We start from the raw sequence: 16209 nt of genomic DNA on the forward strand, positions 1-16209 counted from the left end.
CAAGGCTAGGAAGCCTTCCACCTCCAGGTCCTATGTCCAAGCTTGGAAAGTTTTTGAGGCTTGCTGCCAGTCCTCACATCTCTCTCCACGGCATGCGACCATAGCCCAGATCTTGTCATTCTTACAGCGAGGGCTGGAGAGGGGATTAGCCGGCATTTTTCTCTGAGTTCAGGTGGGAGACTTAGGTGCTCTAGTTCATCATCGGATTGGCTTCCTCTTGCGACATACCCGGATGTGGTCCGGTTCTTGAAGAGAGTAAAGCATGTGAAACACCGATTCGCAATTTATGCCTCTTGGGGAGTTTTGATTTTGATCCTTCATATTCTTGGCGGGCCGCCCTTTGAACCGCTGTAGAGTGCTACCCTCAAGGACCTGACTCTTAAGACAGTTTCCTTGGTTGCCATCTGTTCCGCTCGCAGAATCTCGGAGCTGCAGCCTTGTCATGTAGAGAGCCTTATCTCCACTCTACGAATCCCAGAGTATCCTCAGGTATCGTACCATCTTTCCTTCCAAAAGTGGTCTCGTCTTTTCATCTGAATCAGTTGGTGGAACTGCCATCATTCCAGGATGACGATTCCAAGGAGCTCAGGTGCCTAGATGTCAAGCGAGTCCTCCTTTGATATCTGGAGGTTACTAATGACTTCCGCTTATCAGATCATCTTTTTGTCTTCTGGAGTGGTCCCAAAAAGGGGAACTAGGTTTCAAAGACCACCTTGCCCGATGGATGAAGGAAGCAATCTCTACCGCGTACATTGGCACGGGGCGTTAGCCCCCAGACAGTATTAAACTCATTTTCTCTGAGCTCAAGCAGCTTCCTGGGCAGAAAGCCGAGCAGTCTCTCCACAGGAATTTTGCCGAGTGGCCACTTGGAAGTCTTTGCACACTTTTGCGCATCACTATCGCTTGTATCTGCAATCAACGACCTCAGGTTCTTTTGGGGCTCAGGTCATTCGAGCTGGGATATCAGTGGCCCACCCTATTTAAGGGAAGCTTTGGTACTTCCCACGGTCTGGACTGATCCTGGTATGAACAGGGAAAAGAAAATTATTTCCTTACCTGCTAATTTTCGTTCCTGTAGTACCATGGATCAGTCCAGACACCCACCCTAAGGATTTTGGGGGTTTTTTCTTTGGATTAATCCTTCAGCTCGACTGTGTAATCATTTTAGGACCTGTTTGGGACTGACTGAGAGTTCACATTGCAAGTTGGCCTACTCAGATTTATAGTTTGATGTTCAATTTAGTTGATATTCATTTTTGTATTGATCCATCCAAGGGGTTTTTCTTTGTTGCATGAGGGACCACCCTCTCAGTTTTTGCTCTGACTCCATCTGCTGGAAGGGGGACATAACCCACAGTCTGGACTGATCCATGGTACTACAGGAACAAAAATTAGCAGGTAAGGAAATAATTTTCTTATACAGCCTATATGTGTGAATGTCTATGTGTGTGTGATGGAGAGAGAGTCACCAAGTATGAGAGTGCCTGTGTGTGTGTGTGTGTGTGTGTGTGTGTGTGTGTGTAGGAGAGAGTGCCTATCCAGGTGAGTGAGAAAAGAGCGCCATTGAGTGGAAGAGAGTACCTGTGTATATATGTGTGTGTGAGGGCAAGAAAGATCCACTGAGTGGGAGAAAGTGCTTGTGTATGTGTGTGTGTTTGAGGGAGTGTGCGTGAGAGTGATCATGTGTGAATATGTGTGAAAGAGAGAATGAACATGTGTTAGTGTGTGTATGGGGGGGAGAAAGATGATAAAGTTTGTGCACATCCCCCTCCTCTACTAATCTGGGACAATCTCAGATTGACTGGAAATGAAAAGTTCCAATGTTTGGAGCGTGGGGAAAACTTTTTATCCCTATTAATTGTAATTATTGGATGCTATTTGAGGTCTGCTGTTTTGCTATAATTTATGGATATTTGATACATTTTTTTAAATTTTAGTGTGAGTTAATTATTGGATATTATTCTATTCATCAGATGTTTTGAAATATTTATTCTTCCTGTTAGTATGTTTGATGTTTTATATTTCTTGATTTTGTTGTTTGATGTTTTATGAGGAATGGTGATGTTTTTGTTTTTCCATTGTTGCACTGAATACACAGTCTAGATTGCTGTAGTTTCCAGTTCAGTTTTTGTTTGTGTGTTTCTATGTATACTTTGTGGTCTCTTTATTCTGTTTGGTGAGGGTCTATCTGTGTTTTGCATGTGTGACCAAGGTGAGGTATTCTGCTAGCGTATAGTGTCTGTATAGGGATTTATAGAAACCTAACTTGTTCTGTTTTCCTGGTATTCAGTGTATTGGTGTTTTAAGGCATGGTATAGTATTTCCCCTTCATAGGTAGAGTTGTTACTGTTTGAGTCTTTGAAGTTAGTGCTGTTATGGTATGACAGATTTGATGAATAAGTTCTAAGTTTCATTTTAATAATTTTGTGTTACTTCACAAAGTGTCTGGCAGTGAAAGGTGTGCTGCTGTCAGTGAGATGATAACAGAATTTGAAAGGTTTGAGGGTTTTTTGGTCTGGTGAATTATAAGGGTAACATCCATAGGTCCATTGTTGGGAACCTTTCTGTAGCTGCAGTTTGTGTTATAGAACTGGAGGTGCAGGATTTATATTGAGATCGAAGATATGGCAGCTGAGATTCAATGCCAAGAAGTGCAAAGTCATGCATATGGGAAGTGGAAATCCGAATGAACTATATTCGATGGGGGGGGGGGAGGCTGATGTGCACGGAGCAGGAGAGGGACCTTGGGGTGATAGTGTCTAATGATATGAAGTCTGCGAAACAATGAGACAAGGTGATAGCAAAAGCCAGAAGAATGCTGGGCTGCATAGACAGAGGAATATTGAGTAAGAAAAGGGAAGTGATTATCCCCTTGTACAGGTCCTTGGTGAGGCCTCTCCTGGAGTACTGTGTTCAGTTCTGGAGACCGTATCTACAAAGAGACAAAGACAAGATGGAAGCGGTACAGAGAAGGGCGACCAGGAAGGTGGAGGGTCTTCATCGGATGACATACGAGGAGAGATTGAAGAATCTAAATATGTACTCCCTGGAGGAAAGGAGGAGCAGGGGTGATATGATTCAGACTTTCAGATACTTGAAAAACTTTAATGATCCAAATACAACGTCAAGCCTTTTCCGTCAGAAAAAAATCAGCAGAACCAGAGGTCACGAGCTGAGGCTCCAGGGAGGAAGACTAAGAACCAATGTCAGGAAGTATTTCTTCACGGAAAGGGTGGTGGATGCCTGGAATGCCCTTCCGGAGGAAGTGGTGAAGTCTAAAACTGTGAAGGACTTCAAAGGGGCATGGGATAAACACTGTGGATCCATCAAGTCTAGAGGGCGTAAATAAAGAGGAGGCAGCAAAACACTGCACGGAGCGGCAGTAGCCACAGAGGCATTCGCGGAGCGGGATGCCAGTGGCCAGTGGTTGGTGTTCCACCTTCACGGAGCGGAAGAATGGAGGGCTGCCATCTCAAAAAAAAAAACAACAACAACAAAAAAAAACACAAACAAACAAACAAAAAAAAAACAGGGGTGGGTAAGAGTATGGGGCAGGGGTATGGCCTGCTTGTTACAGTGGTTGCTACCCCTAATTGAGCTGGATGTTCACTTGGATGCAGATACGGCGCTGCTCTCTACATTGGTGGTGGGGTGGAGGGGAATTAGGGCCGGAGGGTACTGGAAACCAATAGTAACAGGTGGGGGAGAGAAAAAGGAAAAAAAAATGGATAAAGTGCGTAGCTTGCTGGGCAGACTGGATGGGCCATTTGGTCTTCTTCTGCCATCATTTCTCTGTTTCTATGAGATTCTTTCTCTTCTTCTATAGACCAGACCACAATTTATTTTATTTATTTGATGATTTATATACCGTCGTTCACAGTATTCTATCACAATGGTTTACAGATATCATAATAGAATTACAAAATAATTACAGGCTGCCACAGAGCCCATATCCATTTAGAAGAATTGGTTAAATGAGGCTATCAAATAATTTTAATGGGTGTTTTACTGAGAGTTTGAAACTGGCTGCTTTTTTTTTTTTTTTTTTAATTGCACAAAAGGACCATGGGACTTTTTCTTACTGTTTCTTTTATTGACAATTTAATGGCAGGGGGAAGGATATGTATAAATGTCACTTTGGCTTGACCCCCCTCCATACTTGACCTGCCCCTGTGTAGCCACCCCAAATACTTTTGTCTGGAAGCGCCACTGGGGAGAGACCACAGGAGGTAAAATGAAAACACCACACTCAGATTAGTTTAGTTTCTGAATTTTGTTATTCATCTTTCTGAATCCAAGCTCGAGGCAAGTTACAAACTAGGTACAGGAAGTATTTTCCTGCCCCTGGAGGTAATGGAGAGTGAAGTGACTTTCCCAAGGTCACAAGCTGTATCAGCAGAAAAAGCGGGCTTAGTATGCTTTTGTCTCACATTTTGAATCTTAATACTATTTTTTTATATATTTTTTAAAATTATATCTTATATTTCTGACTCTTTTTGTTCTTAGCTAAAATGAACACCTCAGCAAATAACTGTTATGATGGAAGTTTCAGCTAGAAAATAAATTCAGGAAATATGTTCTGACATGACGATTTTCTGCTTTCATCAAGTACTAGGATGCCTTCAGTATTAATTCTGTTCTGATAACCTAATTCCAAACTGAATAACCAGCTTTGCATGCATGAAACAAAGTTTCTTTCTTCAGTAATTCCTTTCCTTCTAATCCAAATTTTTAAAATTTGATCTTGAAAGCATCAGCGAAATATGAACAGAAGATGAGTGGGTCATCTGCCTGGCAGCTTTGTAATTCTTTGCATGGAAAATATAGAGTTCAAATTGACCCCCCCCCCCCCCCCCACCACATGAGGGTCAAAAAAAAGGGTTCCTTCTTTCTGTGTCATGCACTTATGCAAGCATTGCCCCTGGAGTGTATGCTTTTGATTCAAAGAAAGGCAAACAAGCTAGACATGAACTTGTGACAGGGAGAACAGACTGGCTTGGGAAAGTGAATTACATATAATCCATACACATATATATATATATATATATATATATATATAAACCATATATACAAATTTCCTGAAGTGTACAACACATGAATATACAAAATCCTTATTATTAAACCAGTTAGTTTTTTTCCCCTACAGAACATGCAGAGGGATTAGTCTGTGAAAGGATTTTACATCCTGAGCTCAGACAGCATTGGGAACAGGCTGCATATCAGATTGGCACACTTGGGTTTTTCCAATGCATAGGGAAGACAATCTAGTCTAGTATAATCTATTGGCTGAACCTTGCTCTCCTCTGCCTGGCCAAAAGAATGTGCAGGCTTCCATTGCATACCTAATTTTAGCCGGGTTAAATAGAAAGCATGTTTAGATCGGGAGAAGTATAACAGCGCATGCACATGGAATTATCAAATGTATGCGCACTGTTTTATCCCTCTCAGCCTTCTATGGAAACAGGAAGTGCAAAATGTATGGTGCTTTTAGTGCCCAAAATCTGTGGATGAGAATTTTCAAAGAGAAACCACTCAGATAGTTTCCCTTTGAAATCTAACTGCAATGTAAGCGGGCTAAAAGTGCCCACGGATGTGGTAAATAAAGCGGACAACTGAAGATTGTCCTCAGAGTCCCAAAGTACATCGCCATATTAATTGCATCAAAGGTTGAAATCAATCTCTTCTTGCAAGTCCATTGAGTCTGTAAACAGAACCTCTGGTTTAACATGGCCAGTGACTGGATAGGTTTTGTCAAAGGAGGACCCTGTGAATAATAAACTGATTGCTTTTATGCCTTCTTTTTATCTCATCATGTTTTAAAATTTTTTCATGCAGAATTATGTTGGAAAGAGTTATAACCCTTTTTTTTTTGTTGTTTCAGATATCTGCTATTACAAAAAGGTTAGCCCGTTTAATGGGGCTTCACCTTCGATCCAGCCTTCAGCATCCGATTTTCACTTTAGCTGGAATCAGGTTCCTAATGCAATCGGTAAGGAAGCTGCACTTAACTTTGTTACTTAGCAGAAGCTTGTCTTCCTCCTACTCTCACTTTCCTTTGCATTGTTCCTCTGATCATTGAGGGTTCAATTCAGGCCATGTCTGAATTTTATTTACTGCAGAAGACCAAAATGGCATACCTGGAAACATTTTGAGTTCTGATCACCCTAATATTAGCAAGGAGAAAAGAGGGGGCAGCTGCACAAACTTTCTCTCTTCCTTTTTCTTCTACCCCTTACCCCCCATGGAACTATTTTCTTCTTATTTAACATTGTCTATCAGACTATAAAATAAATCCCAGCCTTTGGTATGTCTGACTTGATTTTCTGGCTCAGTATCTCTCTCTTTTTACTAATTTTGTGTTCTTGCCTCTATTCCTTTTTTTGTTTTCTGCCTTTGGTGTTATCCTTCCATTTTTATTTTTTACTATTTTAGTTCTGTCTCTATCTTTCCTTCAGCAACAGATATTTGAATCTCTCTTCCCTTCTTATTATTATTTCCCTCTTTCTCCTCTTCCTTCTTGTCTTCTCTTCCTATTCTTCCTGCCAGCTCCTCTTTTCCCATTTCTCCCCCTTTCTCCTATGATCTCTCCTCCATTCCTCATCCACTTTATCCTACCTTATAGCCCTGAATTCCTTCTCTCCCCACTGCCTACCCCCAGTACAGGGTTTTTTCTTTCTCTCTTTCAGACCCCCCTTTTCTAATCTTCTCCGGCTATACCTGGTCTTTCTCCCATGCCTAGAGATGTGAATTTGTTTGAAACGAATGTGGATTGTAAGCCAAAAAAAAGCTCATTTTTTTGTTTGCTTCATTTCAAATGAAATACTAGTGCATCTTAAAAACCTGAAATTTGGGGGGTGGGTTGTTTCAGCAAAAAAAAATATATATATATGAAAAAACACCCAAAATGCCCCCTTCCTTCCCCTTCCCTATGGTTCCTCACCACCCCCTTATCCCTTCTGTGGCAGAAAGGCGCAGGAGCAATCCCTAGTCACTTGCCCTGCTGGCTCCAGCTAAGAAATGGTACCAGTCTCAGAGCCAGGCAGCATCAAGTTGTTTTTGGCCATAAAACAATACAGCCATAAAACAACTTGGTGCTAGCCAGCCCTGACACCAGTGCCATTTTGTAACCAGAGCCAATGGGGCAGAAGCAACTGGAGATTTCTTGAGAGGAAATGGTGGGAGCTGCTCGGGGGAGCGGGAATTGGGGAAATTGTGTTGGAGAATTTTAAAAAAATGTAATGTTTATTTTGGTTTATCAAATGAATCAAACCAAAATAAGCATTAAATGAGCTGAATGCCCTCAAAATTTAAAAAGAAAAAAATATTTTCCCTACACATCCTTACCCTCCCCTTTCCTGGGCCTCTTCCCCTTCTATCATCTTCCAGGGTCTTGTCTTCCATACTCTCCCCCATTTCCCTTGTCATCTCCCTCTATCTGCAGTCTACTATATCTTCCTCACCCTCTCCCTGAATGTAGATCCTTTCTTTCCTTTTGCTTACCCCGTCTGTCTCTTACAAACCTCCTTCTCTTCCTCCTCTCCATCTTGTTCTCCCTTAACTCTTGTGTTTTTACCCTTGATCACCTCACTTTCCCCCTCCTCTTCTCACCTTTTAGCTCCCTCCTTTCCCCCCTCTATATCCCTCAATTTTGCTCTTCCCTACCCCTTGCTGTCATCTCTTTCTCATCCTTGCTCTTCCCTTCTTGTTCTCTTATCCCCCCCCCCCCCCAATTTTGCTATCTTCCCCAACTCTTTCTCAACTCTCTCACTCTCCCTATGCTTGCATTCACCTCTAGATTGCCTCTCTCTTTCTCCCAACACTTGCTCCCTCTCCCCTCAGTCTCCCTGTGTGTATTCCTGTTCCATGCAGGATTAAATCCACTTGTCTTTATTTTACAAGAGAGAAATTTTCAAAGCCTTTTCCACACATAAAAACTGTATTTTATTCATGAAAATGAGGGTCTTTAAAAATTGCCTATCCTATGTGTAGGAATATTCCTGGGGTGGAGTCTGGGCGGGATTAGCTTGAAAATGTACCTCTATAAATTACAGATGGGGTGTGTGTGAGTACTGTTTACAACTCAGTTTTCATAGGGAACTTTTTCCCTTTGAAAATTGACAAAAAAAACAAAGGTAAAAAGTACTTGCAGACTTTCCACTTTTGAACCCAGTTTGAAAGATACCCTCAGAAAAGTGTAATAAACTGTAAACCTTTATGTATATTCTCACTTTGCTTTGTTGTGTTCCCTACCTGTTTGCAGTTTGTGCTTTCCCGTATATATTGGCTTTCACTACTGATTCCATTGAGATCCGATTAGTAGTGAATGGAAACTTGGTGCATACAGCTGTAGTACCTGAGCTTCAATTGGTGGCATCTAGGGTAAGGAACACAGAATAAAATGTAATGTCACTAAAGGTTTTACGCAGATGGTTTCCAGATGGCTCCAAGTTATCAGGGTCAAGCTGACCCACTCCTGGCTTTGCTCCATTGCATTCATGAATGTGTAACTCTGATTTTCTTAGGGAAATCAATGGGACAATCAGAACTACAAGACCATGCAATGGGGCAAAACTAAGACTGGCTCAGCCTGACCCTGATGATTTAGAGCCATCTGGTAACCCTATTTACACACAAAAGGAAAAAAAATCCTGATCCTGTGTGAGGTCTGAGCCATGCATGTTTCCTAGGATGCATAGAAACCTTAGGAATACTTTGGGTCTGATTTGGCAAATCTTTATTTCCAGGATTCGCCTATGGAAAAACATTCGACAAATTAGACCCTTAGTTGTTCTAAGAATATTTTTTATCAGCCAAAAATATACTTGAGATGACTGATCTTCCTATCAGTTACACAAAATGTATGATGTATTTCAAGATCTTTTCATCTATCAGAATTGTAAATGGAAAATGTTGTGAGCCACTTGTGCAAGAGAACAAACCTTAATTTGGGAAGGTTTACATGGATCCTACCTACTAGGCCTGGGGAGTCCTCACTTCTAGCCACAACTGCCTTTCTATGTTGTTTGTACAGAGAAAGGGAATTTTTCCAAAAGTAGTGGCCTGGTTGAGTCATCTCCACATACTGGGGTAATTAATGGTTCCAAAGAAAATAACAATCCTCACTAGCTTATAAATCAAAGTTAATAGGGTCTACAGATGGGTTAAATGGATTGGTTGAATCATAATGAAAAACTTCTCTATATAAATACATGTGTTGCATGCTTTTCCTGGAAAGTGTGTGTGCATAGAAAAGTCATGACTGTACCAAACCTCTGGATTTGTCCTGATATACAAATAATAATTCTCAATAATTGACATTAATGCCATGATGCTATGAAGGAAAATTGCTTCTATTTATAACTGGAGAAATGGGTTCAGTCTCTTTATAAAAAAAAAAAATAAAATTATAGTATTCATGTTATTGGTCTAGATTTTGATACGAGTAAAATCCAGCAATAAACTGGGAAGCCAGCAGCTCAGGGTCCAGGCCCAAATCATACATTAATGATGGTGATAAATGTTGAAACAGCACTTGTTGCATGCAATTCTGAAGTTTGGCCTTGGTAGCTTTCTTTCTTCAGTGTTTAAAGTGTGTCTGGGTAATTTAGTAATACTGCACTTCCCTTGTTTTATCATTTCAGTCGGATATTTACTTCAAAGCTACTGCAGCAGTCAGCTCATCATCTAACAGCAGTTCAAAGGATACCAGTTCCCACAGCTCTCCTCAGACGCCGACTGGCTATGACATGCCAGTATTCCCTTCGTCCCCCGGAGAAGGTAAAACAGGAGCTGCATATGATCAGTACTTGGTCTTTAGGACCATTTTAAACAGATGTTTTGTCTTGTTGCTGTACACCTTTCATGATTATAACTAAATAGTTAAAGTTGCTGCCTACTGGAATAAAGTTGGTACTATCAGGAAGATTAAAAAAAATGTAAAAGATTAAAAAGTCAGAGACCATTTTATTCCCTGGTACTTTGCTTAGCATTTAGGTTTGCATTTTCATTGACTTGTTTCCATGAGTATTTCATCTTGATCTCGTGCATTGTGTGTTGTGTCAAGAATGTACGTGTACATCTTTCTCAGTGCAAATTGACATATAAAGTTCACTCAATAGAAAAAAAAGAATGAAACAATGAGCCCCTGTAATGCAAAGGGATTAAAGCCAGGACATGATCAGCCTGACACTTTTGACAATGAAATTTATGGCAGGGATGGGCAAATCTTTAGACATGAGGGCCACTTGGGGGCCCAGTCTAGGTTGGAAGACAAATGTAGGAGGATTCATTCTAGCTCCTACTAAAGAGTCTGAGTTAGAGGAGCAGGAGCAGTAGCAGGTGGGGGGAGGGGGTGTACCCAGAGTTCTATGCTGAGGAGCAGAGGCCTGGGAGGTGTTCAGTGGTGACAACTTTTCCAGCCTGCAAAAGTCACTTCTGGGTGCTATTGACATGTTCTTGCCTCCACAAGCAATAGTTTTCTAAGATGATACATTTTAAAGAGGATTGGTGGTACTTATTTACCAGTTCATCACTTTATTCCTTTTTATTCCATTATGACATATTTGCCTATGCATTTATACCTGGGATCTTTATTTTAAAAATTGCACACATCTGAGAGTCATCAGAACACTTTGTCAATTGCATTTGCTAGTTGTCTGTTCCAGTTTTTCTTTGTAAGATTCTGAAGAAACTCCAAATGAAACTGTGGCACATGTTTATAACTTCAAAACGATCTCCAGGTCAGCATTTTATTCACTGCCTTCCCTGTTAGGCCAATTGGAGCTGGCCAATTCTGTTCTACAGCAGTAGTTCTGAAACTTTTTCTAGGAAAGACCTATGGAATCTATTTATCAACCCACAATGGACAGTAACACATCATTCGTAAATAACTCCTATCAGAAATAATGAGAGCTGTAATAAATCATCTGTTTTACTATGCATTGTGGGTGATAAATAGACCCCCTATGTTTGAACATTGACAAAATAAGAAGAACCAAACAAGATAATATTTCAAACTCCATATCAAAAGTCAACACTTTTCACCAGTTTAGTGCTATGAATGCTATGTTATGCTACAAATGTAGATTCACTTATCAGCTTGTTTCTGGCTTTCTTTCTCAATACTCTTATATGTCCTACATGAATAATCCTATGTGGCTCATCTATAACCACCGGGATCTTTTTAACCAACAATTTGAAAACTAGTGTTACTTGTTCACTTTTCAGCTGGCACCATCATTTGGTTGACTGTAGTTTTGCTGTTGGATGCTATTCTGGGTATCAGCAGGCAAGCAAAGACACAATTCCCTCATTTTTTCCTAAATTAAATTAGCTGCACTGTAGTCCTCGGTTTGGCTAGTTCATATAAGGGGCAATTTTGAAACTCTACACAAGCCTTGTAGACCTAGAGACATTGCTCTGAATGGGCTATAAGCACATTTTCAATGGGAAAGTGCAAGGGTTAGCTGGTGCCACAGGGGCAAAGTCTGCAGTTTAAACCGTGTGCAAGGATTTCAAAGATGTAATCCCTGGGCATCCTTGGCCGGGTTTACCCTCTGACTCGGCAGGTTAAACAGCACCCACAGAGGGACAGAGAGAGAGAGCAATTTTCAGCTCCCCCTCCCCTCCCTACACCTACACCAATCAAAATAATTTGAGAACTGTCCTTCTAATAGACAGCACAGTATACTTTTAGGGAATTGTTTCTTGTGTAAATCTTTTATACTGCTTTTATGGATACAGTAAATGTGTCTTTGCCCAAGGTACAGCAAAGCGAGAATTTTCAATAAGATTTAAATGTCAAACGTAAATCCGTGATTAGAAGTGCTGCATTATAAATCAGTGAAAATAACCAAAAAGACTCTGCCTCTCAGTGTAGAAGTTCAATGTCTTGCAGCATTGAAATGGCTTAACCTGCATAGAGCGGCACTTTCTATCCAAAACAACTTGCTGGCAGATTGGATGGACCTTTGGTATTTATCTGCCATCATATACTGTAGTACTATATTTCCCCTTTTATTTCCAAATACTTATTGGAGCTGCTTGTGCAACCAGAGGCAGGGTGATTAACTGAGCTCAACAGACCTATGGGCTTCTTTCAGCCCAGAGGAGCATGAAGCAAAAGGAAGGCAATCAAAGCAGAACTGAAGCTGAACCACAGCGAAAAAGTACCAGGGTTCTTCAAACCAGGGGTCTAATATAGTGAAACTGTTCAGAATAATGACAGGAAATCAGGAATCTTATTAGGCTGTGACACCTAATTAAGGACCACCAAAAAGATTTTGTAGTGCGTAAGCTTTTAAGACCACCTGGACTTCTTCAGAGAAGTGATAGGAAATAGCTAAGCATCAAGAAGTTCCACACAGGAATAATGGATCCTACTTTCCGAGTATATGAATCCCCTCCCAAGAAAAGATTGCCCTGTCAGGATCCTCTTGGTCCCCCTGACATGTCTTGAAAATGTGTTGAGGCTCGGACACAAAATTTATTAGGGACACACATACATACACATACAAACATGGTGATCTCGTAAGCTTTTTTCTCTTCAGAGAGGAGATTAAAAATGTTATTTCCAGTAAATCTTGCAGGAAAATAGGTGAAAAATATTTTTGAATTAATGTATGGTTTTTAAATTGCTTCTTTGCTGGCTTATGTGTTTTAAATTAATCAGGTTCGAGTAAATTTTTCTTTACAAGGAAAATAAGCAGCAGCTTAACATATATATATATATATATGAAGTCTGAATGCTTCTTCCCTGAGATTTCTATTCTGCTTCTCATGACTATAAACTATTTGAGCTGTAAACTATGCATAGCAATTTGTAGACAAGTGTCTTGCGAACAATTTTCAAAGTTATTCCTGTGGGTAAATAGTGATTCGCATGAGTAAACTGGTATCTCTGAATATTGTCCTGCCTCAATATGTCTGAAATTGCACACGGTGTTTCACAGCTCACAGGTACTTTTAGCCACACTGGGGACGATGCAGTATCATGCACACAAAAAACGTGCATCCAACCTGGATGCACGTTTTTTGAACGCACGCACATCCCCTCTCTTGGGCACTTGATCTAATATTCTAAGGAGCTAGCGTGTTAAAAGGGGCACGTGATGGATAATTTGTGCGTCCCTAGCACGTCCATGCCATCAAGTGCCCAGGATAAGCATCCATTTTCTAAAGGGTTAGGAAAATGGACACTCGTAAATTGAGCTTCCCTTTTCCTAACTTGGCTGCTGTCAAGGTTTTTTTTTTGGTTTTTGTTTTTGTTTTTTTTATTTTTTGTTGCAGCTTTCTGTAGTTCCTCCTGCTTAGTAGGAGGAACCACAAAAAATCTGTATTTTTTGCTCTTCTGAACATGGCTTGGGGTGGCTCAAAACTTAAAGCCAGCTCTGGGCTGACGTTAATTTTTGAGCATCAAAATGTGTGCATCAGGCGCACATATTTTTTTAGATTGGGGGTACTAGCTAACAGCCTCATCAACATGGCATTTGCATGTGATGAGTGCTATTAGCCATGCGCCAGTATGGGCATAGGTTTTGGACGCGCTAATCACGATATTGCATTGGACGTATATCTAGCGCATCCAAAATGCACGTCCAACCGCGTGTTTAGCGGCACACTGAGCTCAGAACCCAATATTGCATCAGCCCCATTGAGAGAAGGTATTCCTGGGGATGTGGTTAGATCCCAGGAGGAAAATAACACACATAGATTTGTATTTTGAACTCTGTGTGTTATTTGCTATGGAAAAAGTACCCGCACCAAAAGCAGCTACAAATGTTTGTGGGTGCTTCTTACAACAGCAAAGTTTACATTAAAAGTTCACCTGTACTTTCTGTTTGGAAACTGGTGGAAAGGCCACAAGTAAAAAACACCCACAGACTTTGTTCCAGTGTGGACAGTTTGAAATTTGTCCCCTGTAGGTAATAATCGATTAGTTTACTAATTACCATGAAATATAACTAAATATATCATTAGCATATGATAGTCTCTATTCACACATCTTAACTTGCAAGCCTGGTGCAAGGGTATTAGGTGTTTATTTTCTATTCCTGATGCTAATCCTCCCTAATCTTATTCCCTACTGAAAACCACAACTACTATCAAGTTCACCCTCCCCTATCCCTACATTCTTTATCTCACCTGCCATTCTGTCATCTGCACTGTCCACTACTCTTGAACATCAAAGTTTTCTTCCCCTCATCCTGCCTTTTCCACTAGCCCTGACACCATCCCATCATTGTCACTATCGGCATACCTCTGCCTATCTTCTCCGTATTCTCCTGCTCCTCCTTTTACTTTCATCTGGAGATATCAATCCCAATCCTGGACATTCAAGGCAATTTTCACTCCATTGTCCCATATCAAGCTGATATTATCACTATTACCCTTCTCCCTCCCTCTTTCTTCCTTTCTCATGCTCCCTGTGGAAATCAAACTCTGTCTCCAAGAAACTTGCCTTTATTCATGACCTTTTTACCTCTGTTCAATTCATCTCCTTGCCTTAAGGGAGACCTGGCTTTCTCCTGAGGACACTGCTTCAATTGCTGCTCTCTCTCATGGTGGTTATCTTTTCTCCCACACACCTTGCCCTGTAGACCATGGTGGTGGTGTTGGACTGCTGCTCTCCCTCTCCTGCAGATTTCAACCTTTTCTCCCACCTCAATCCCACTCTTTTTCTTCCTTTGAAGCCTATTCCATCCGCCTATTCACTCTACTACCTCTCAGGTAAGCTGTCATCTATCAATCTGGTGTAGCACTTTATGTCCGGGATGGCATAGAGTCCAACAGGATAAACATCTTGCATGAGAGTAAATGCGCAATCGAATCTTTATGGGTAGAAATACCATGTGTGTTGGGGAAGACTATAATGATAGGAGTATACTACCGTCCACCTGACCAAGATAGTGAGATGGACAGTGAAATGCTAAGAAAAAATAGGGAAGCTAACCAAATTGGTACTGCAGTAATAATGGGAGATTTCAATTACCCCAATATTGACTGGGTAAATGTATCATCGGGACAAGCTAGAGAGATAAAGTTCCTGGATGGAATAAATGACAGTTTTATGGAGCAATTGGTTCAGTGAGAGAATGAGCAATGAGAGAAGGAGCAATTTTAGATCTAATTCTCAGTGGAGCACAGGATTTGGTGAGAGAGGTAACTGTGGTAGGGCCGCTTGCAATAGTGATCATAATATAATCAAATTTGAATTAATGACTGGAAGGGGGACAGTAAGCAAATCCATGGTTCTCGTGCTCAACTTTTAAAAAGGAAACTTTGATAAAATGAGAAAAATAGAAAAAAAACTGAAAGGAGCAACTACAAAGGTAAAACGTGTGCAAGAGGCGTGGTCATTATTAAAATAATACCATCCTAGAAGCACAGTCCAGATGTATTCCATACATTAAAAAGGTGGAAGGAAGGCAAAACAATTACCGGCATGGTTAAAAGGTGAGGTGAAAGAAGCTATTTTAGCCAAAAGATCTTCATTCAAAAATTGGAAGAAGGATCCAACAGAAGAAAACATGATAATGCATAAGTGATGGCAAATTAAATGTAAGACATTGATAAGACAGGCTAAGATATAATTTGAAAAGAAGTTGGCCGTAGAGGCAAAAACTCACAGGAAAAACTTTTTTAAATATATCCAAAGCAGAAAGCCTGTGAGGGAGTCAGTTGGACCATTAGATGATCGAGGGTTAAAGGGGTACTTGGAGAAGATAAGGCCATCATGGAAAGATTAAATAATTTCTTTGCTTCGAGGTTTACTGAAGAGGATGTTGGGGAGATACTCGTACCAGAGAAGGTTTTCATGAGTAATGATTCAGATGGACTGAACCAAATCACGGTGAACCTAGAAGATGTGGTAGGCCTGATTGACAAACTGAAGATTAGTAAATCACCTGGACCACATGGTATACACCCCAGGGTTCTAAAGAAACTAAAAAATGAAATTTCAGACCTATTAGTAAAAATTTGTAACCTATCATTAAATTCATCCATTGTACCTGAAGACTATTTAAAAAGGGCTCCAGAGATGATTTGGGAAACTACAGACCAGTTAGCCTGACTTCAGTACCAAGAAAAATAGTGGAAAGTGTTCTAAATATCAAAATCACAGAACATATAGAAAGATATGATCTAATGGAACAAAGTCAGCATGGCTTTACCCAAGGCAAGTCTTGTCTCACAAATCTGCTTCACTTT

The 16209-nt window shown here is 40.6% G+C and overlaps 1 protein-coding gene across 3 annotated transcripts in view; it reads left to right on the forward strand.

Moving 5' to 3' along the window:
* GARNL3 (GTPase activating Rap/RanGAP domain like 3) overlaps window positions 1–16209 on the forward strand; it is a 706353-nt gene that overhangs the window by 658574 nt on the left and 31570 nt on the right. For all 3 annotated transcript variants that reach the window (XM_029613069.1, XM_029613070.1, XM_029613068.1), the window contains 3 exons: window positions 5882–5989; window positions 8261–8379; window positions 9642–9777. In XM_029613069.1, coding sequence (XP_029468929.1) covers window positions 5882–5989; window positions 8261–8379; window positions 9642–9777 — 363 coding nt within the window. The remainder of the gene's footprint in view (window positions 1–5881; window positions 5990–8260; window positions 8380–9641; window positions 9778–16209) is intronic.

The sequence above is a fragment of the Rhinatrema bivittatum genome, chromosome 8, assembly GCF_901001135.1.
Source record: "Rhinatrema bivittatum chromosome 8, aRhiBiv1.1, whole genome shotgun sequence".
Taxonomy (NCBI): domain Eukaryota; kingdom Metazoa; phylum Chordata; class Amphibia; order Gymnophiona; family Rhinatrematidae; genus Rhinatrema; species Rhinatrema bivittatum.